This window comes from Budorcas taxicolor, chromosome 17 (genome assembly GCF_023091745.1).
Source record: "Budorcas taxicolor isolate Tak-1 chromosome 17, Takin1.1, whole genome shotgun sequence".
NCBI classification, from domain to species: Eukaryota; Metazoa; Chordata; class Mammalia; order Artiodactyla; family Bovidae; genus Budorcas; species Budorcas taxicolor.
The window spans coordinates 7,873,923-7,897,461 of NC_068926.1; the positions used below are offsets into that span (position 1 = coordinate 7,873,923).

The window sequence follows — 23,539 nt, forward strand, 5'->3', positions numbered from 1 at the left end:
TGAAAAAAAATGAGCCTTTTGCAGTTTTAGTCTCTCAAAAAGATGTTGCCATGTGTACTTAAAATTTAATAGGTATCTTTCTTATTTTCATCTAGCATTCAGTTGTGAGTTCTGAAGTCTATGAATGACAGTAAAAGTATTTTTATGAAAAATTTTCCTTTTCTATCTGGAGGGGGGCCCTGTTTTCTAAAATTGCATATAGGCAAACTATTTGTACTTTCTTGTGAAAGAAATAGCACTAACTGAATTTAAAATTTGTTGTACAGACCTTAGTAAAATCAATTGATCAAAAATAGTACATTGAACCACTTTGGGGAGTCATAGGATATTTTATAATGAGTAAATTTTAATTTTGTTGTTGAATTTTAACTTTTCAAATAACATTATGTCAACTTTTTTAATGCTGAGTCAGATGTTTTTGAAAAGATGTTTGTTAGCAATGGTTACTGTCATTTAAGACTTAAAATCCTATTTAGAAGTAGATTTCACTCCAGTTAGTCTAAATAGTAATTGAAAGGTTAACATAATGTTATATGTGTTTTATTATGCATTTTTAAATTAAGAGAGAAGTAAAGTTTAGCATTTTATGTAATTCCATTCTATTTGGCAATGCTTTATACTAGTTTCATGATGATTGATATTTAAAAGACTGAAAGATTAAGAATATATATTTAAATCTGAAATATATTTTTTAAAACTAACAAAATGTGTGCTATGTAGTAGATGCTTCCAATTAAGAAGATGTTATATTTTATATAAATTTTAAAAAAAGGTAAAAGCTCTAGCTAATCAAATATTATATATTATAAAATTTTAAATAATAATGATTAGTCAGTTTTGGAACTCAGCACATTGTTTAATGTCTGCGATTTATGCTACTGTATTAGGTAAGCAAAGAGCTTAATTTTTTGATGTTTTATTAATTGGAGTTATCTTTTAGTTCACATTCAATTTTAGTTTTGTGTTAATCATAAAGGTCTTTGTTTTTTTAATCCTAACTTAATTACAGTAAGGAAGCTAATAAAAATAAATATTGATATATTAAGAATCAAGAATGCAAAACAACATAGTTAATGTGATCAGAATGCAGTTGAAATCATAGAATTTATTGTGGATGAACACTGTGCTTCAGTGTTGGAGTCAAAGAATTAAATAGATTTTCCTGAAGATAGTATGTCACTTTAATGCTCTTAGGACTTCTCACTTTTATTTGTAATTTAACTAAGGAGACAGGACATTTTGAAAATGCAGAATCTTAAAACATCACAAACTATAGTACTATTATTCAAAGAAGATATCTAAATAGAAATACTGTTGGCGATTAGTTATGTATTTTAGTAGTAAGAGCCATCTTTTTTTATAGATTGATTTGATTTGAAGGAAAGCCTCTGGTGTAAGGGTGGCAGAGTAAATACCTGAAGAGTGATGTTCTCTGTTCAGGCGATCAATACCAGCCCCATGACTCTACTTCTGGCTACCTTCTAGTTAAAAACAAATTTTTTAATTCTGACAATTTAATTGCCCTTCCCAAGTTCACATTAACTTGCTTGGGGAAAAGGGCTTTAGGTAATTTTTCACAGAGGGACCCTCCAAAGTGGTTATTTATAAAAGTCATTTTGTAATGGGAGATTTCTTTAACTTTGTAGAAACTGAGTCATATTTTAAAATTAAAATTAATACTTCCTCTTATGATGAAATATTCTTTATAAAAACTAGCAGCAGGAAACAGAGGTGGGTATTTGATTTTTTGAGGGCATTTTCTCCAATTTTGTAGTTTTAAACTTTATCAGAAATCAGTTGTAATGATTTATAACTTTCTCCTAATGTGCAGAGACCAGTTTGTCAGTTATTTATCATCAGTACATTTTAGATCTGAAAAGGACTTAAAGCTAAAGTCTAGTATGACTTTATTCTTTACAGATAAGGAAGCTGAGGAAACAAAAGTCCAACATACTTCTTAGTAGACACAGAGCTAAATCCCAGGTTAACTGATGGCTCATCAGATTTTCTTACCACTCTGCTGTACTGTCTTCTAAAATTCATTGTTAAATATGATGGGAATTTTATACTCAAAAACATGTAAAAAATGTTTTAAATGGTGGAAAGGTTGGTTTCAATTCAAATACTCAAATAGCACTAGAATCCTATTGCATTTAAGACATGTTTGTTTTGTAGAGAATTTGCATACTAATAGAAGTATATGAGGAGTGTTTTACGTAGTTTTACAAGTGTCTTGTAATCACATTTACTGATACAAGCAACTCATCTGATTTTCTAGGGATGACAGACCATGTAAAGACCGTAAATCATGTCATTCTCTCATATCTTCAAATAATGCCAGATATGATTGCTTCTTTTTTAGGATAAACATGTATTTAGATTTCTGTCTAAAGCTTTTGAGAAACCCATGTTGGACATGGCTTTTTCTCCTAATTACACTTTGTAGTTTAACTAACTTTTCTAGAATAAATTTTATTGACTTTGGAAATTGTATAAACTATAAAGGGGAATTAGTTTAGGACAGTAGTTGAATATAAGATATTCTTCATGCGTCCTGTTCAGAATCAACAATTATGGTATCCACTACACATCACACTAAGTGGATACTCGTATTTATTTTATGTATAATTAAGGTCACTTTGTTATACCAGGCATTATCTTTCTTTTTTAATTAACAAAGTGGCTAATTCTTAATGTATAAACCTCTTTTACTGTAATATGGGCTATTGATAATTCCAGTTCACTAGAACAGCCGCTGGACTTTTAAAAAGAGATTATATATCATGGGTAGAACAGTATTCTATATTCTTTTCCTGTTTTAATTTTACTTGGCTTGTCTCTGTTACCTAGCTAAATCAACTCATGCCCAGAGCTAGCTCTGAAGAACTCGAACTTTACATTTTGAGGACCAGCTTTTCTCTGAGCCTGCTCATTACACGTAGCCCCAGTGAATCACATGTTTCAAATAAAACATTTTGTACAGATTTCTGCAGTTTTGTGTAGCAGTTGCAACTTAGTTATCAAGTTAGGATAAATATTAAATCAGAATAAGATATGAGATTAGTGAAGGCAGTTTGTTGATAGTGAAATGAAAAATTTAAACAGTTGTCATGTTTTTTAGTAATTTTATTAACTAGAAAAGATGTGACTCAAGCTTTAAAATTGAACCAAAAGTATATTTTGACTTCATCCAATTAAACTTTTATACAAGTGTAGGATATACTCACGGAAGATATTAAAATAATTGATTCTTGTTTTAATGGTTGATTGAGTATAAGACAAATGAAAGTTAAAAACATACTTTTCCCAGCACATATAAACATGATAATTATCTTTTATTTTATGCTTGGGACAGTTTTGTTCTAATTTTGAGGGAGGGATAAAAGTTCTTTAGTAGAAAGCTATTAGACCACTGAGAATTGAACACCAGCGCATGTGGTGTGTATTAGAGTACTGTTGGTAATTTTACTGCTGCTAACTTAAAATCCTCAAGGGGGAGTTAATTACAGGAAAACCATTCTAAATATCAGTAAGCTGCATATTTTCCGTGACAAGAGCTTTTTCAGTTGAGGTTGAACAATGCCAGAATCTGAGCTTGTAAAAATAAGTAAATAAATAAATTAAAGTGGTATTTGTATGTGTACAGTAGAACTATAGTGTTTTAAATATTTTCCATAAAATTTTATTTAATTCAGAAGTTATTGTCTTATTTGTTGTCAACATGATGAGAAACATATTTAAAATTTTTAAATTTCAGTTGGAAGGGATAAAACGTTATAGTTAGTAATCATTAAATGAATGTGATTTATTTACTGAGCTATTTTAAACCATTGCATTATTGCCACTGATGACTCTTACAGTCATTTCATTTTTTGTAAATGTTTTCAGATTAAATTTTTTTTTCCTTCTTTCAAATAAGATTGATATACTTCAGAACATGTATGGCAGTAATCAGAGAAAGTATTGAGTGAGGTGTTGAATTTAGTTGTTTCAGATTTGTTGGGCCTGTGTTCATCAAATTTAGGTTTGGAAATGGATATGTCTTTATTCTGTACTTATTTCTTATGATTGTGACTTAATCTTTTAAAATGCATTATGGGAAACATTAGATTTAGTGAACCAACCAGTAAATTATGTATACATTCATATTTGTATATTGATTATTTTCATTTTCTCTGAAGCCCAGACTCTGGTGCCACAGTGACTAGATTGGATTCCTGACTCTACTTCTCATTAACTGTGTTGCCTTGAGGAAGTTATAAAACCTCTCTGAGTGTGTTTGTGCATGTGAAAAGGAGAATTTAGCAGAAGGCATATGAGAATTAAATGAGTTAAATGTCTAAAGTGCTTTAGAATACTCTTCGGCACATGATAAGTGTATTTAATTTTAGCATTATTGTTATTATTTCTGTTTTGAAGGAATTGTGCATCCAGGAAGTGAGAATGTAGCATACTGAATTTGTGCTAAAACTCTTGACTGTCTACTGTTAATTTATTTTAATTTACTTCATAACAAAATACAGATGATGATCATTTTTCTTATGTTTCTCTGTGACTAATTTATTTTTAGTAAAATTGTTAGTAAGTTGAAAAAGATCTTGTTAGCAGTGTTTGTGATTTCAAGGTAAGGAAATATAAATGCTGTAAATATAAACAATGATGTAAAAACTTACACTCCTATTTTCCAAAAAAATAGTGGGTTTTTGCTATGTTTGTTTATAGTATTTAAGAAAATAGAGCCATTTTAATATATACTTTTAAGTTCTTTTCAATTTTTGAGACCTTCATATATTTTTACCATACTATGCTATATGTGGGTGTGAGAGAAAATAAGATTTTATTTATCCATAGAGGATAATCAATACTAAATAGAGAAAGCTTCTTCCCATGACTTTCTTATTTAATAGAAAGGTCCTGTATTCATTTAAATAATGTCATAAATATTATATGTAAATGTTATACATGGTGAACTCACAATAAATATGATAAAAATAAACTTTTACCTTTAACATTATCCATAACCATACCTGTTAAACTCAAAGAAGCCTTGCTTTGTCACGTTAACCAGTTAGGACACAGGCAGTTTAACTATTAAGAATAAATTCTATAGATAAATATTTCTTCAGACTGAGTGTTTTATCCTGTATCTGGGTTTTGGGGCCTTGTGTCTCAGCAGGTATTGCAGTGGAGCAAAAAGCCTCTCCATCTGATTGCTGTCAGTAGCTGCTGCCTGGTGGAGCAGGTGCTTTTACCTCTCAGGTCTCCTGGGTGGAAACCGGGAATGTCAGTCACATAGTGAGGATTCTGAACTTTCCCTTATGTGACACTATGAGCTTTAAAAAAAATACCAGTCTAGAAGGTAGTATCTGCTTTTGTGTGTTTCTTAAGGAGAAGGCTGCTCAAAGTGAGGGGAGTCGTCTTGGAGGGTTATAGAGTTTTGAGCTTCTGCCCAGACTCTTTCCAGCTGCCCTCCCGCTCGTCTCCCTGGGTCCGCCGCTGGCTGTGGGTGCTCTTCCCTTTTCCTTCCTTCCCTCAGGCTGCCTCGGCACTGTGATTCTGGCGGTTCTGGCGCGGCTGCTCTGCACAGGCTGCTCCAGTTCGGGTGGTGTGAGGCTCCATGCCCAGATGCCTCTCATCGCAGGCTTTCTGTTATGTTTGCCCCCGGGGTGTCTTAGCCCTTTAGTTTAAACACATGGAGGAGGTAGTGTTTGAGCCTCCACTTCGGTTCCACACTGCCTTGCTCTTGGATATTTGTGTAAGGGCTGCAGCAGGGGTGTGGCAGGGGTGAAACGTATGGAAGGTCGGTGTGAAGGAAAGAGGGCGGATGGAGGGAGAGGAAGAGCCTGCAGCTTCTGGGAGCTGCTGTGGCTTTATTAGCATCAGCCATGGCCTCAGAAGCTGGCCTGGATCCTCATTGGCTGCGAATAGCTCTCGGCCCTAAACCCTTCTTATTTCTGGATTCTCCTTCCCAGCCACTCCCCCACCACTGCAGAATGTTGTGGGTATAATATTATTCACAAGAATAAATCAGTCTTCCTTGTTTTTTCAGTGTTAAGCGGGTATTGTTTCCAAAACTAGGTTCTGATTTTTTTCTACTAACAAAGAAAAAGTGATGTTATTGAACCCTCTTCTGCCTTAAATATAAGTAAACAAATGGTTCCGTGAGCAGTGCCAGGGTCAGATTTAATGGGATTAGGGTGCTTGTTCAAGGTAACGTTAGACTAGGTTTGGGGAATCACAGTTGTCAGAAGGAGTGTGTGGGCCATGCCCATCACTTTCCCCACCCTGGATGATGCTGGGTAAAATGAGTGACCATCTTGGCCACCGCTCCTTACCTCAGTTCCCTGCCCCTCTGCCACAGGACTCTTCCCAGAGTTGATGGACAGCTTTGTTTCCTTTTCATTTCAGCTGCAGATGAAGATATTCTTGCTAAAGGAAAACAGTCCATCAAGAGTCAGGCTTTAGGAAATCAGAACTCAGAAAACGAGACCCTCCTGGAAGGCGACGATGATACTCTGTCATCCATGGATGAGAAAGATTTAGAGAATCTCACCGGTAAATTCAGTGGTTGTGCACATACTACAGCTAGCTCTGGTCCAAGAAGCATTTAATTACTTACTTTTCCAGCTGTGACTGCTAGGCCTACCAGCTTTGCACTGACAATTACATTAAATGAAGACTGGTTTTGTTCTTCTAAACATTTTCCCCCTCATCTTCAATACTGTATCCCCGTCACTCTATTCTGTTCATTCTCTTTACCCTACTCATCTTTTTCTTTGATGAATAATCTTTACTGAGAAAGAATAAAAGTGTAAAGCAGCAACAAGAAAATTGCATCACCCATCTAATGGGAGTTAACCTAATCTCTACAGAATGAGAGCTATAAATAAAATTATGGCAATTGCTTTGTAAATAAAGCTTGGAGGCAGATGAGCTATTTGCTTTGATATACAGATCTTAAGAAACATGCTGCCTATACATTTAACTCTCTCTCAAAAAAATCCATTTCAAGAATGCTATGGCTTTTCACAGGATTCACATATTTTACCTGATGTAGGAATTTTTGATTTGCGCTCTGCAGATTTTCAGTTTTACTTCCCTTAAGGGAAAAATTCTCTTGTTTAGCTTGAAATTTTAGTCATTCATTAAATGGCTTTTTTTTTCTTTAATGCCCGTGACTATGTCCCTCAAGGAGGAAAGTCTGAAAGGTTCTACAACTTCTATAGGTGAAAGTTATATACCCTTGTATTTTGATAACTTTAAAAGGCACGAAAAAAATCTTTCATTTAGTGACATATCTGCAACCATGCAATGAATGATAATGAAAAGCAAAAACATGATGGCATCTTCTCTGATGGCCGTAAATCTCTCTGTAAAGTGAAATGAAATTAATTGGAGCATACTGTTAAGGGGTTTGGGGTGGGCGCTGCCATTCTCTAGTCTCTTCCTTTGCATCCATTTATTTTACCTCTATTCTTGCTACTAGTAATACATTCATACAGTAATAGAGGTGAGAGGGGAGTTTAATTATATAATCTTGACAATGGCAATAGGATTAAGAAGTAATCCACACTAATAAAGTGGTGTGGGTTAGAAATGAAGTGGAAATTGTCAGGGGTCTTCTGTAGGACCTGGGCTGCTCCAGCTCCTGCAGCTGTCTGCTTACCCTGTAATTGAATGTCTGAGAATGATTGAAAAAATGTTATTTCTTCTCAGGATTACATGCTAATGTACGGAGGGCAAAGGAGACAGCAAAAGAACACATAGCTGCTTATTTCATCCATTTATGGGGATGAGCTTTGGGAAATCATGGCTGTTCTGCAGTTATCTGCTGCCCATCTGCAAACACAATGTATTTGTACATTGGGAATAGAGGGCAAAACCTGCTCTGATCTCCGCAGAGCATCCCTCCTATTGTCCTGCTGGCACACATTAAGATTGATGTGAGATTAAGGACCAACACCCTTCCAACAGTCGATGGAAATGTCAATTCATCTGAATTTTGAAACACTTATTCACCCATTGATTACCTGAATAGGTGTACCTTGTTTGTAGGCACTATATTAATTCAAGACTATAAATGCCAGTCTTGTCTTGCTTTTTTCTTCACCTATAGGATTTTTCCAATGAGGAATTAACATGGAATTTGAAAACCTTACTACATCTATCGCTACATAAGTATATATATGTATAATCATTATTTTTAGTCCTTATTTTAGGTTTGGCTCTAATATACTTTATGCTCTTCTATCTGTAGGGAATCCATTGTTTTCAGTAGCAGGCTGATTTGTCTCTTTGATAAGCCCTGTGGAGATTTGATTATTCCAATAAAAATTCATTCACTTGGAAACCCACCCTCCAGCTGTTTACTCCCAGAGTCCCCGAACTACACTAATATTAGATTTGGACGCATTGAACAATATTTAACAATGGAAGGGCAGGCTTAGAAAAGAAGTATTTTTTCCCAATTTTTTATGGGATAAAGTTGTTATGGAAGAGGTTTTGTGTCAACCTGGCACACAATCTTTATCAGATAATATGGTTTAACATTTCTCACTTCACTGCTGGTGATCTTTTTATAATCATGCCTCAGCCAAACACTAAGCTAACCTCTGGCCTTGGAAACCTATTGAGTCTTCCTTGCTCCTAGTTGTTGTTCCCTGTTGTTTGATAGCCTGAGGCTTGTTTTCCAAATGGAATGTGGATGGACTTATTTAGGCAGAGTCACCTTCTAACCAGGAGATTAGACCAAAGCTTTGCAGACTCCTTGTAAAATAATTGCATTGTAGTTTACTGTTATGATTAACTGCCTTTTATATATAGATTTCTTAATATGAGAACCCTAACTTTGCATTTTCAGAGGGAGGTTTGGGGTGGACAGAATTTGTAAGTGTAAAAGGGGTTGGCAGGCAGTTTGCTAGAGGAGAGAATTTAAAAATTATATGAAATTTCTGCCCGAATCATCCACTTGATGTTTTGAAACAATGTCACTGCAACTTGTCCGGCCTGTCTTCTCCTTTCGGCAGGTCCTGTGAGCCTGAGCACACCGGCTCAGCTCGTGGCTCCCTCTGTTGTAGTCAAGGGGACGCTTTCTGTCACCTCCTCCGAACTCTATTTTGAGGTGGATGAAGAAGACCCTAACTTCAAGAAAATCGACCCCAAGGTGAGAAGATGAGGAGTGGGTTTCACTTTTATGGAATTTTTGTCTTTCTTATGATGGGATGGTGGACTGCTGTTAAGTAAGACTGGCTTTAGTAAAATCTGAGAGAGATAGTTTGAATTTCTTGATGAATTGCTTCTGCCTGTATGCATGGCAACTATCTCTTTTAGCTTATGATTCCCTTACCAGCTAGTTACATTATTGAAGTTCATTTAGATTCAGAAACAATTTCCATTTAATTGCATTTATCATTAGCTCATTCTGGGGTAGGGGACGAACCTCAGGGAATATCGTCTATAAAATATATTTTGCCTCAAAGGGTCCAGGGTGAATTAAGCTACACAATTCAGTGAGATTCAGAGTGAAATTATTTTGTTTAGCCTTTATATATTTTCTGGATATAATACCAATATATCACTCTCCTTGCTTTGTCCACATGACTTACTACTCTGTCGTGCACGCAAGCATGGCTTGTGTGCGCGAGATACCTCTGTTTCCCATTACCTGTAGTTGATTTTACAAGGCACCGCATAATTTCCTATTCTTAAATGAAAATGTAATTTCCCCTTTAAAATGTATTTCTGATTACTTTTCAGACCTTGGCAACTTTATTTTACTAAGAGACATTTGTGGCACAGCCATAAAGCCAAAATTAGGTTTATTTCATGAAAGTGAATGGTAGAATTTGTTCTGAGTCTCTCTCAAAATGAGCAAAGTAAGTAACCTGTAGAAAGAGAAGAGGCTTTTAAAAATGGAATCATTTCTTTTACAGGCTGTTAGTGTGTGGTGTATGTCCACACACATACATGTGTATGTTTTTCTTGAGTTTATTGAGTTTGAACTTGTAAACCTCTGAATTATTAAAATTTAGTGACTTAGAAGAGTTTCAAAGTCATTCTTAATGAAAATGTTATAATTTTTTAAAACTTTACAAATCATCTCTTGTCTTATGCATGTTTATAGCCTTGGGTTCAGCATTGCTGCTTTTATTAAGATGGGACTTGATAGGCTGTATGAAAGGAAGTCTATGCTGGAACTGATTGTTTTGAGTTTGAGAATGCAGCTAATCCAATGTAGAGAAAACTTTAATTCTGAAATTATATCAGCTAGAAAAAATTTCTACTTTGTTATATGGCTGAAATGTCTGAAAACCTGTTTTAGTTTTTAGGAAAGAAAAGTAACCAAAATTACTTAAACTCTCTAATTTATAGTAATTTGTGAGTGTGAAAGGCCAAAATTTAACCCAAAATACTATGTTTTGGGACATACATGGCCTAAAGTCTAAAATGTGATTTATTTAAAAAGTATCTAATGAGTTGTCCTTATTGTTAAAACCTCTGCCAGTCTTTATGGTTAGGCTCTTGGAAGTTATTGACTCCTTTTGGGGGAAGTTATAAGTTCTGTTTCTGTCTGATCTTTTTCTGTGCAGCATCACTAAATTATTTTTTCCCCTGCTGCTTGTGTAATGTAGGATCTTCGAGCTTAATCACAGACCTGGCACTGCTGCGTCCTGCCAAATGTACAGAAATCAAAACTGTAGCTACTTTCTATTAGTAAAATGTTTCAGCCCATTATTTGAAGAATTGTTGATTTTGTATAGGTGTTTGTGCTTTTTAAATTGAGGGACTGGAGTTTTTTCTTTTCTTGTTGGTGATACCTGCAGTACATTAAATAAGGATGAAAAAAAGATACTGAATTTGGGGGAATTTTTGTTTCTTAAAACTTTTTTCCTGGGACATTTGGGAGGAGACATGTCTAATGCTTTATATACTTTCGTGAGTAAAAAAATGGTCATTTTAAAATGTCATTTTTATCTTTTCAACTAAACACCGTGCCCTTACGTCATTTCTTTGTAAATGTAAGTACCTTCTGCTTGCTTTGAAATTGTTCTTAAAAATCAGAACATTTTCCCTAGAGAGTAAATTCATCTGTATTATTTAAAAAACTGGTATATATGCCTATCTAGTTATTGTTACAGTGTTTATTCTGTGTTTGCAGGAAGAGAGACCTGAGAAAGGTCTAGGATAGGTTGAAAGAGTGGAGATGATTTCAGAACTGATAAAATCGAAGTTTATATTTCTAACTCAGAACTATTTTTTGCTATGGAATTTTTACCTGGGAATCTTAAAAATTGAAGCCTGCTTTACCAAGTGAACTAGGCACTAGAGCTCTGAGTAGCTTCCTTGTTTTCATCCATCTCTGCTATCCTGCTGCTCATCCCTCCATACCCTGCGACCCCCACTCTGACTTCTTCCTCTGATCTTTAAAATTTGCTTTGTAGAACATTTTTCTTTGCATCTCTCATTCAGGGATTTTCTCAGGAAGTTAAAAAATGGGCTAATTCAAATAATAAATTTTACATATTAAAGGGCAAAATCTGACATGTATTCAGTACTTGTGCCTTGTATTAGCATGTCTAATGGAGTATACAGTCACCTCCAGCATAAAGAAGAACCTTGGGGATGCTTTCAGTTTTACTGATTATTTAATTTTGTAATCAGTTATTTCCTTGAATTAAAAAGAAACCTTTGTTAAAGTTGAAACGTTGAAATGAATACATTAGAAAGGCAGAAAGAAGAGGAGCCTACTTATATGTAATTTTTCTTTGGTCATAAAAATAGTATGAAACACTTTTTAAAATTTAAATTACCTATGAGCTACTTCTGAATAATTCTGGGATTTGGATTCTAAAAAGATGATCATAGTTACAGCATTTATCACTAAGGCATTTAAAAACTTGGAGTAATTTATAAATCTGGATTGTTCATTTCACCATTTGCTGGGGAAAAGGAAAATTACTGTATCCATTTTACTCTCTTTTACTGTTGCTGATTTAATTGTTAAGTTTGTATTATTTAAAACTTGAAGAGAATAAATGATTGGAGGCTAAGTATTAACTCATCGTGTTAACTATTCAGAAAGGATCCATAAATGTTTCTTTTGTAATTCAGGCTTGGGATTTTTAAAAATTATAGCATAAGAGAGCAAGTCTCTTAATTTTTAATGTGAAAAAACTTTTTCTTTTAAAGTTAGGATCAGAATTAGTTCTTCCATACAAAATCTGTTCTTTTTTCAAGTGTGAAATAAGATACTACTTTTAATCTGAAAATCTACAGAACAAACGTATAGTTGTGTAAAATTAAAATTTTCCTTGTTCTAAATATCTTGGTGGAAACTTGAATGGTTAAATCTACAAAATGTTCTACATTTGTAAATTTTGCAGACTGGAGTTAAAATGGAAGCTTCTTGCATTTAGTTCCTCAAGTTCACATCTTTATATTATAAACTATAAACTGTGCTCTCACCTGCCTTCATTTAAGAACAATCCACAATCAGTCAATTACAACGTAAAGTCATATTTTTATTACTGTTTTCAACAAGACTGCTTAGGGTGAGGGAAGAGGTGTGGGAGAAGGAGGGGCATATTTGACATTGGCACTGAGATACAGTTAACATCAGCAAAACTTTGTTTTTAAAAGAAGAATTTTACATATAATTAAATACTTTTTTTTTTTTCACTTGGTGACAACATTCAGGCAACCCAAAACAAAGTGGGGAGGATGGGAGAGGGAGAAAGAGAAGAGGGGGAGAGAAGGAAAAGGGAGAAACGACTATATTTTGATTTGAAAATGTACCTTGGGTTTCATTTTGTGGTGGCAAAGCCCGATTGCTTCTTTTGTGTGACCTTTTAAATTCACATTGTTTGGAAGAAAACGATCACTTTTGTGCAAGAATGTGATTTTGGTTGGGTGGTGGGTTTGCTCTCCTTTTTGTTTGCTTGTGAATTAAGGAAGTCTTCTGCCGGGTTCCGTTCCTCTTAGGTGGCTGACAGGAAAAGTTTGTGCCTGGAGTTCTCGCAGCTTGTCGCCGAGTTGTGTGTGTGTCGTGTGTTCGAGAGCATTCCCGTCCGTGTCGCTTTTCAAGCAGTCCCCAGCGCCCTATAGTTTGTCCAGGCTTTTGGGATTGGTGAGAATCTCCCTGGCCAACCTCCAGGTCTGCTTGGCAGCGCTCTCCAGGGCCGAGTGGGGCTTGCCCTGGAAAAGGTCGAGGTTGGGCAGAAAGTAGTGGGGGCAGCGGCGGCACTGCAGGCAGGAGATGAGCTGCAGCAGGATGCCGTTGAGCCGGTCTCCGAGGCACGCCTCGTCCCAGTCCGTTTCCCGCGGATGCTTCTCGCACTCGTACAGCAGCAGCGTCTTCATGTGGTAGTTGTTGAGCGGCTGGCCGGGCAGCTCCAGGTGGCGGTCCCGCAGCGTCTTCAGCACCGAGAGACACTTGTTTCGGCAGCCGCCCATCAGCAGACGGTTTTCAGCCTCCCCAAACTGGAGCACCCAGGCGTCGCTCTCGGCGGAGCTCTGCTTGCCGGTCAGCGAGTAGCACTCCTTAGAGAGCAAGTTGAACCCTTCGGCCTTGACCTCCGCCACCCGATTGGGGCCAGGCCAGGGGATGTGGGGCATCGGCCACTGTGCCGCGCTGCGGGGCCAGATGCCGGTGCACTTGAACGCGGGAGTGATTTGCACCACGTAGCGCTCCCTGATGCGCAGCTTGACCTCGCTGGTGTCCGCGATCATCTTGACCACATCCCGGTAGCTGCACTTGTCCACCGCCTGAGCCACCAGCGTCTGGAAACGGGAGCGGATCTTGCGTGCCGAGAGGTAGCCGGACGCCGTGATGAACTCGACCCAGAGAGACATGCTCCGCTTCCGCCCATCGCTCAGTTTGAGCACCGCGCAGCCGGGCAGCGAGCCGTCGTCCACGAAGTTGAAGACGCCCATCTGGTTTAGGTAGAGCACCACCTCGAATTCCGTGGGCGAGATGACCTCCAGACCCTCGTAGCGGGCATCGATCTCGCTCAGGGAGCTGATGAAGCGAGGCTCCTGCACCTCCACCTCCTTGAGCACGTCCGAGACCACCTTACAGACCTCTCGGATGGTCTTGGCGATGGCTGCCTTGCGCGCCTGGCAGCGCTCGGTGTAGTATTTATTGAGCTGGTAAACCAGCTTGGCCTGGGCGGCGATCATGTTGGGGCACAAGTCCGGGCTGTACACCGGCGTCTCGCAATACGTTGAGGGATCCAAGGCTCACGCGCTGGTGGTGGCCCTGCGGCTTGCGAAAGAGGCACTGCGCTCCCCTTGAGCCCCACGTTCACTCTTGTTTCCACCTGGGCTGACCGGCTGATGCTTCAGCCGTCTAGCGCTTTCTTTCCCCTCTTTTGAAAGCTTTTTTTCTTCTCCAGAAAATAAGAAGAAAAAAAAAAATCTTTGAAAAAGAAAAGTACCTGCTGGGACTTTTTTTCCCTTTCTCTTGATAAGTGAAACGAAGATGTGCCTGCGGGCAAGATGAAGGGAAAGAAGGGGGGTGGGGAAAGACAGGGTGAGACGGAAAAATTCAGGTTACCAAGAGGTTAGGCTTAGACGTCTGCAGCGGAGATGGTCCAGAAATCTGGAAATGAGGTCTGTTAAGTGCTGAAGTAAATTTAAAAATAAAAGCAAAACATTCAGTGTTTCATTCTTAAACTTCTCTCCCACGCTGGTAGCACTTCTTTATTCAGCTTAGGTGAGTGCTTTTCTCCTCACCGTCCCCCAAATGGAAGGTGAAGGGTGTAATTAATGTCCAGAGAGCAGCGAAGTGCAACTCAGTCCGCAGCACGCGCAGAGGTTCTCAGACGCCTTGCACTCCCGGCTTGTAGGTCTGCTCTCCGCTCAGGGGGTCCTCTGGTAGCGGTTTTCCTCTTTTCCTACTGGAGGCGTTGTTTGGACTGGGTTGGCTTGTTTGCAGTGGGTTCTTCTTGTCTTTCTCTAGGTGCAAACCTCTGGAAGTTCTTTGATTTTCATTTCTGTTTCGTAATTTATAAATTTGGCTCTCACAGAATCTGTTTTAGTGTGACGAAGTCCTTGCTTGCGTTGCATCTGGGGTTTAGTTATAACGACTTCAGGATTTTTCTTCTCCTCCCCCTTTAGGTTGCTTGTGCAGATTCCACTTTCTGAGTCGTCTCTCCCTCCTCCCCTCCGATCTCTCTCTCTCTCTCCCCTAATCTCTCTCCTTCTCCCTCCCTCCCTCTCCCCCTCCCTCCTTTTCCCTCCCTGTCTTTTTCCCTCTCTCCCTCTTTCTCTCCCCCCCCCACCCCCCACCCAATCTCTCTCTCTTCCCTTGCTGTTTCCTGGAGTTATTTAGTTTATGAATGGTCCTGTACCATCATGAGGGGGGTGGAGCTTCAGTTCCTACAATCGCTATCCGAGCTGTCAGTGCTGTAGCCAATCCCAGAGAGAAGACAGGCATGCTTGGCAAACAGTAGCAGCCACCGCTGCCCTTGATAAAGAAAGGGAGGAAAGAGAGAAGTAAGAAAATAGGAGGAGATAGTAGAAGTCAAACGCTTACACACATTTTACAGCCCCCTCTTCTTTATCGTCCGCTCTTATCATTTGCCAGGACGAAAAAGAGTATATAGAGAAGGGACTTCTTGGAGATGGCTGGAATGATTCAAGAGAGAGTGGCAGTGGTTCAGAAAGGTTCACTTTTTTTTTTCCTTTCCTATCAGCATTGTGAAGAAGGTGCAGACTCTAACAAAATTACTTTCGCTTCAAGGCAAACGGAAGGAGGAAGGGAAATCTGGGAAAGGACCTAAATTTTTCTAGATTTTCTCCTCAGGCAGTCTTCCTTTTCTTCCCCTCCCCTCTCATTGTTGCCAAGAACCCTAGCAATTGCTGTATGTGTGCGCCAGTTGGGCAGTTGTTGGGGAGGGGGGGTTGGACATGGGGTGAGGGTTTATAATCGTAAATCTCTTTTCAGTAATTTCCATATGCTGTTGAAAAACAAGGCAGGACACAAATAGTGCAAGTACCTTGTTTTATAATTACTTCATAATTAAGATTAAGATATATTTAATAGTAATTGTTTCAAGAACTAACTTATTAGAAAATATGTTTAAGTTGTGAGAAATGGTGCAGATTTATATATGGTAGAATTTCGTTGGATATACTTTTAAAATAAACCACTAAAATTTTAAACTTAATAAAAACGAAGGGAAGTAAATGTGAGCCTGAGTTAAAGTTTTCTTAAAATGTTTATGTTACAAATCTAATTTTGAGTATATTTTTCAGGCAGTACAGAATTTCTCTTATAAAATCATTTTATTTTCATAATTGACTCTTGCTTTTAAAAGACTTCACTGCTGCAAAAATCTATAAACTATCCTGTTATTGATTACACAGATGGCTTGCTCCTCCCTTGGCATTTCAGTGAAACTCACGCATGTGCTTTTAGTCTGTGTATTATTAGCCTTTCAAGCTGAACCTATGGTAGCCTTTAGGTATTTTTGGTTGAAAAAGGTGTAACAGTGTTTCTGATTTGCTTAGAATTGAAGGTGTATGTTTGAACCTCAGGTGTGTGGGTTCTGAGTCTCTTTAGGACACATCAAGTAGATGGGAATGCTTTTAGTTAGATTTTGGACCTTATGTTCTCCGATAATGCTATAACAATGAAAATCTATGAAGCCGATTGTGTTAAGACTTCATTTTGCAAACTATATGCGGCTTTGCAAAACCCCGTGGGAAGGTTTGACTTGCTCTCTTAAGGCTGAATCAGGTGAACCCGAATTCAGTTGCAGAGGGAAAGTTTGTTTCATCAGGTACTTGCTGTCAGACACTCGGACCTCTTGGTTCTTTCTTACACGTCTGGTGCAGACCACTGGCATCTTGTCAGCCCTTCACTCGTTGCTATAAGTCTCTTTCTAATGAAGTTTGCCCTTTTTGTCCTTTTTGAATTAAGTCGGATTTGCCGTCCGCCATCCGTCTCAGCAGCCGGGGTTGGAAGAGCAGTCCGCGGGACTCCGGAACGCCGAGCTGTAGTGACTTCTCGGGAGTGGCGGTGGCGCCGGCGGCCGCGGGCTCTGGCGGTCTCCCGCCTTCCCGGGCACTCGGCTGGCGTCGGACCCCGGGCCGCGGCGGGGATGGACGGGGACCGGCGGTCCGCGCGCGCGGGCGCCCGGGCTCTGCTGGCATCGGGCAGTTGGCCGCGGCCGCAGCGGCGCTCTGGGCAGTGGCAGTGGCAGCAGGGGCACTTGGCGGCGGGGGCGGCGTGAACGCCGGCGGAGGATCCCGCGCGCCTTCTCCCGAGGGCCGTTGCTGGGCGGAGACTGGCGGCGGGGCAGGAGGTGCGGAGCCTGCCCTCCTGAACCCTCTCCCCGCGCCCCCAGTCTGAGCCGCCCAGGCCTGGCGCGAGGACCGCCCGGGCCGCGACGCCCCGGGGAGCGAGCATGTGCGCGAGGCCCCGGGTGACGGCGCCGGCCCGCCTCCGCGCGCCCAGCCCGCCGGCCGGCGCCCTCCGCCCCGCGCCCTTCCCGGGTGGGGCGGCCCGGCCGAGCGGAGCTTCTCGCCGCCTCTCCTCCCGGCTCGGCCCGCAAGGCCAAGCCTCGTCCTACCCTAGTCCCCTCACTGGTCCACTTTTACATACTGAGGCCGAGGGATGATAAAACGTTACAAATGTTTTGATTTAAAAACAATTCATTACCAATTTACCCTGTCCGAGGTAGATGCTCTAGTAAATAATAAATCAGTTAAACAAAGGCGACTTTAATTTATTGCCGTGGTACTAATTAGAAACATCATTTGAGCAATAAACTTAAACACTTCCAGCAAATAATGCTCCCTCTTGCTGGTCCCCTTCCTCCCCCCTCCCCCACCCCAGCTCACTGGCTGCCTCCGCTCCCAGAGCAGCTTCAGCTGTGTGTTTGCGGACCGCTCTTCCTCTGGTTGAATAATTGAAGGGGAAACGGTATCCGAGGAGGCTGTAATTGAAGAGCCCCTGTCACCCTGCTTTTATGTATGTTAGTATAGAAGTCCATCAGCAGCTCCTTGATGGTGTATTAAAACGAAGTGGCAGCCGCTTCTGCAGGAGATACCGTATTCTATTAAAGGAGACCAAGTGAGAGAAAGAAACTCTAGAGGCTAAAAGCCACTTCAAGTCTTCAGACCGATTGATCTGTATTCTCTTGTTATAATCCGTCTCATCATACTTGAGTTAATGAGGCAAAAGAGGGGGAGCGGAATCTGATGGTCCTTGACAAATTCATTAGGGAGGCTGCAGGACATTTTATTTGACTGTTAAACATCTTGTTTGTTTGGTTTAGGCAGTGCCAACATCAGCATGCTTCTGCCCAGACTTATCATGTTGGTCTGGCTACAGACATTCCTAAAAAGAGAAGGAGGACATGCAGTGTGTGATTTGAGTGTTTTGTTTTGGATTTCATGTAGCTCATAACCTTCAGACTTCTCTAGGATTTACCTTCATCGTCCTTACACTAGGAATATTTTATAAGACTATAGATGATAATACTGAGGTGGGCATGTTTTTAGTTACTATAAACTCAAATATGTATGTTTAAACCTTAGTCTGAAAAGTTCCTATTTCCTTAAGAAAAAAAAAAAGTGAGTCAAATTACAGCAATTACTGTGCTAGTTTTTGAAAAATGTGAATGTTTAAGCTCCAGAAGAGTAGCCAGGTCATACATTAGATCCTATTTTTACTTGGTCGTGGTTAAATAAACTTTTAATTATTAATTGAATTTCTCTTTGCAGTGAAACACTTATGCGTACAGAAACTGGGGAATAAAAATTTTAACTCTTTATACAAATACAATGTTTTTGAAAAAAATTGTATATTTTAATTTGAAGGGCTTTTTATATTTAAAATCAGAAGCAGAACCAGGTACTGTATGAATGGTGCTAAAATAAGATGATGAGTTGACAGAAACCTTAAAAAGCTGAAAATATTTCTAATTGAATAATGGGCAAGTAAGTTAGAATATTAATCTTATAATACTACAGTGCTTGATTTTCTTAGTTTATCCAATTACAAGACTTTCTTGCATAGAGAATTCAGTCATATTTTCCTTCAGCAATTGACTTAAGCAATCTCAACTTCAGTTCTTTGAGAAACAACACTGTCTTCCATTTGCAGGCAAACAGTATGAGAGAAAAAGAAAACTGATGCTCCTTGCCTGTCATTTTTATACGTTCTTGCACTGCTGATGAAGCTTGAACTGCTGCAGGGAATGTATGGATTTGAAAAGAAATGATTCAGTAGTGCATGTTGTGTTTCCCAGAGCAAAACCAAACTAATGGCCGAAGCCAGTGCTTCTGTACATCTGACAGTTATAATCCTGTTTACATTTCCAGGGAATTCAAAATCCTTAAACTGTTTAATTTTTTGCTGATCTTTACTTAGAAATGTGCTGAGTTAAACTTCAGAGCAAGTTTTACTTTATCATATCACTGGGACTTAAAAGATACCCATTAATTTATTATCCCTAGAAACAGCATATAGTATTTTAATAATCTTTGCTAAAGAGTATGGAAACTTTATACCAGGAAAAATTTTAGAATTATTTAAAAAATAATCAGATTATTGACTTAAAAATATCAACTGTCTGAAGGATTTATACTTTTGGGAGAACAAAAGATCACATGTTTACCTGTAAATATTCTTATTCTCTAAAATCTGACTGTAAAAATATCAATGCACATTGCTAAGTGTTTGGTTCTTATATGCTTAATCATTCAGAGTATTTATAGAAATGCTTAATATTTTTAAGAAAATTCTTTTTTAGGGGATCAAGGTGTAAAAGGGATAATAAGTATTAAATTCCCCAATTTAAAAACTATTCCAGTAAAAACAAGAATAATCCAAACATAGTTTGTTAGTGTATTAATTGATGAAAGTTAATTGATGAAGATATTAAAATATCTGTAAGAAGCTTCAATAGCACCAACTGTTAGGATTATATGGTATACATTCAAAGTAAAATCACATTCTCTTTCATTCTATGTCAAATGATCTAATTTTCCAAAACTCCCAAGTGTGAGAGAAATTATTTCTAAGCTATTGATAATTATGACTCTGAAGTCAATCTGGAGAATAGTCAGTCATTCGGTGTTTTCTTTGAGCAGTTCACAATAGTTCCTTTTACTTTAAATGGTCAGTCATACTGTCAAAACAAGTTGTTTTTTTAAATTTGCTTCACAAAATAGCTTAAAAAAAAAAGAAGAAACTCAAACTTTGTAATCACATTCATTGGTAAGCCAAGGATATTGTTCTCATTTGAACAGTTTCAATTTAGTGTTCTATGAAGTCAAAGGAATGGTCTTAACTTTGCATTACTGAAGCCTCAAACTCTACTGAAAAATACTTCTATATACCTTTTGAATATTGTTTTGTAGAATTAAATTTGTTTGGGTTACGTTGGCTAATATATTTGATTAGTGATATTTACGCTTATTAAGCTTTTATAAGTCTAATTCTGTGTAATTTAGTAGGATGAGACAATTGAAAATACAATAGATGATTTTTTCAGAAGTTTAGTACCAGCTGGTACATGAGTACTTTATTAAGCTATTCATAAGGTCGTATCATCAAGTAGATGATTATAGAGCCAGGAACCTGTATTCAGGAAAATGGAAGCGAGCAGTTTTTAGCCTGATTGAAATGTAAATGCAACATTATTGAGCTAGGATATGCAGTGTTAAGACAGCCTTAGTTAATTTGGCGATCATTTTTCAGAAGGTATTTCATTGACTTTACTATATTTTCACTTATGTCTTTTAACTTTACCAAGAAACATACACATTTTTGAGTTGCAGCAGTCACATTCCTTTATTTCTATAAGACAGTTCTGAGAAGTTTGAACAGATAAAAGTCTGCCTTGTCTGTCTTCTTTCATTCCTTCCTTCATCTTTCCTTTCTTCCTTCTTTCATTAATTTAACAATTTTTAACTTACTAATCTACTCTGAGGTATATATTATATTTTTCCTGTTTAATAACATTGACATCATAACTTACTATAATTTCCAGCAAATGAAAGTGTGCTTTTACTAGAGCCAATTCTTAACGATTTATAGGAGGATTATATAATTAGTGGGTTATTATTTATGTCTCCTCCATCTTTGAGAAACAAACTTTTACTGGCCTTTAATATCACTTCCAGAAGATAGAAAATCAAGATTGTTACTATTAAACTTGATGCTAGATAAGTCAAGGCTTTTGATTTCAGTTTCGTTCAGTTCTATTTGGAACATCGAATTGTTTGCTTTAAAGAAGATGTGGTTTCCTTTGTTTCCTAAGATAATAGTACTGACTCACATGTAGAATGTTTCTTGGGATCTCAGAGCCATCCCCACTCCCGTTTCTCCTTTCTCTTGTGATCAGTGCCAGACATTTACGAAACAGATGATGGAGAGGAGGGATGTTGATTATGCCAGTACTGAGCGGTGCTTAGTTCAAAATGTAAGACTTGATGTTATGTTCCATGTTTCTTTCAGTCCATATGAGACATTTTGTGGATCTCTGTTTAAAATTTATCAGTGAAGCATATTGTAGGTAAGTTTTTGTTACACTTCAGGAAAACTAGTTCTTTTCAACATCTGTTTTTCTTGAAATATATAGGTTCTGCAGCACTCCGTCTGTATTATTATTAGTAGTAGTAATCTTGAATCCATCTTCTGCTACAATTACAGGAAATTTTTAATAGACTTTGTGATATTTTTAATGAAAACGTTAAAAAGTCTAGCCTGTTCCTTCCTTTAAACACTATGAGTAAAAGTGATGTGCTGAGAGGTTTCTGTGATTCCTGGTAGTGGTTAAATAACAACAACAAAAATCCTTCATTGGCTCTAATCTACATATAGAAGACATCTGTGTAGTATAAATGAAATAATATCTGATGATCTAAGGAGTGGAAACTCTTCCTTTAACCATGTGAAGTAAAGCTGGGATATAAAACAGCTGTCTGGGCCTATGTATATCAAGATTCTGCCAGTCTGTTTCTTTTCTGAATTTTCCCTTTCTCCCTTCCCTTATTATCTTTGGATCCTAAAGAATCACTCTCTTACTTTTTGACTGGTTTTGTCTGTAGACAAAACCTGGGTTGGTAGGTTTAAATCAGCCTAGATAGAGTGAAAAATCTTTGATCTACGACTGTGACTTTTTCCAAATGATTTGCTTGCTGGGACAGACACTGTCCATGCCCTTTCACTTTGCTATCAGATAGGTGCACACAGAGGACCTGAAAGGCTACCAGATGCACAGTTAAATCATCTTATTAGATAAGTAAAGGGTTCCAACCTTACTTAATTAGATCTTATATTTCTAATAGTTATTTGTTCTGTTGGTTATTTAACCTTGTTGGTTAAATGTTCTACAGATCTAATCTTTCCTTCAAATTAGTCAAAACTTTCTATAAATTGTATTGAAAATTAATGAAATACAAAGCTGTGTTGTTTTTTTTTTAATGTAAGTTCGTTGGCTGTCACATAGCTTACCTGGATAGATAAGATAAAGGGAGACATACGTTACATTTAAAGTCGGGCAGTTGTGTCCGACTCTCTGCGACCCCATGGACTATAAGCTCCATGGAATTCTCCAGGCCAGAATACTGGAGTGGGCAGCCTTTCCTTTCTCCAGGGGGTCTTCCCAACCCAGGTCTCCCGCATTGCGGGCAGATTCTTTACCAGCTGAGTCATATGGGAAGCCCAAGAATATTGGGGTGGGTAGCTTATTAAAGAGCATTAGTCTAGGGGATAAGAAGCCATGAATTTTTACCTTTCCTTAGTTACAAGTTGTGTGAGTGACCTTGATCAAGTCATTATCTCTACTTATATTTTCTCAATTGTTAAATGGGGGGACAGATGAGGAGTTTTTCTGCCTCTTCTAGATAGTCAGAAATCTATAATTTCTTACCCCAACATGATCAGAGTTGTTGTTTATATCTTTAGCAGTTGATTTTAAATCAGAAATCTTTTTTGCACACATTTAGAGTTTCAGAGCTTTTCTGATACAACCATCTGAAAGTTTTCAGTGTGAAAATAATCACAGAAAAAAAAGCTTACAAATGGTTATAGTCCATATTTTAGACTTCAGGGAAGAATGCAAATTATAGATTGAAGACAGTTGTGAGGGACATCCCATTAACAAGCTGGAATAAATTCTAAGCGTATGCTAATTATTGCTTGATAAGAGTTGGATCACAGAAATGTGAAAATGAAACAGGTTGTGTATTATTATATATTTAACAAAACTGTATGTGTTTAAAAGTGTACACAGGGTTGGCAGGTGTGTTTATTTCCTCAGGCTGTTGAACTGTCTTTCAGTGTTTCTGATATTTTCACTAAGATTAGCTAATCTGTAAATATTGGTTCTTGAAGCCAAATAAAGTTCAAGGTCACAATGAACTTAAAGGAATGTTCAGTCTTCTCTTTAGAGAAATGACGTTGCTTTAAGCAACCATAACATTACCATATTTATGTTGTGATAAAAGGTAGACCCAAGCAGGGAAATGGTTTTCAAAACATGAGTCACTAAAGTAAGTTTTATGCTACTTTCTCATGGTT

At 38.1% G+C, this 23,539-nt stretch overlaps 2 protein-coding genes across 2 annotated transcripts in view; one reads left to right on the plus strand and one right to left on the minus strand.

Moving 5' to 3' along the window:
- Positions 1-23,539, plus strand: part of LRBA (LPS responsive beige-like anchor protein) — a 746,337-nt gene that overhangs the window by 427,734 nt on the left and 295,064 nt on the right. The window contains exons 38-39 of the mRNA XM_052655100.1: positions 6,409-6,555; positions 9,027-9,163. Of these exons, the coding sequence (XP_052511060.1) occupies positions 6,409-6,555; positions 9,027-9,163 (284 nt within the window). The remainder of the gene's footprint in view (positions 1-6,408; positions 6,556-9,026; positions 9,164-23,539) is intronic.
- MAB21L2 (mab-21 like 2) lies at positions 13,099-14,178 on the minus strand. The gene has a single exon (XM_052655101.1). The coding sequence runs from the start codon at positions 14,176-14,178 to the stop codon at positions 13,099-13,101; it is 1,080 nt and encodes a 359-aa protein (XP_052511061.1).

Coding starts and splice junctions, on each gene's coding strand:
- MAB21L2 (XM_052655101.1), bottom strand. CDS start 14,178: ATGATCGCCGCCCAGGCCAAGCTGGTTTACCAGCTCAATAAATACTAC.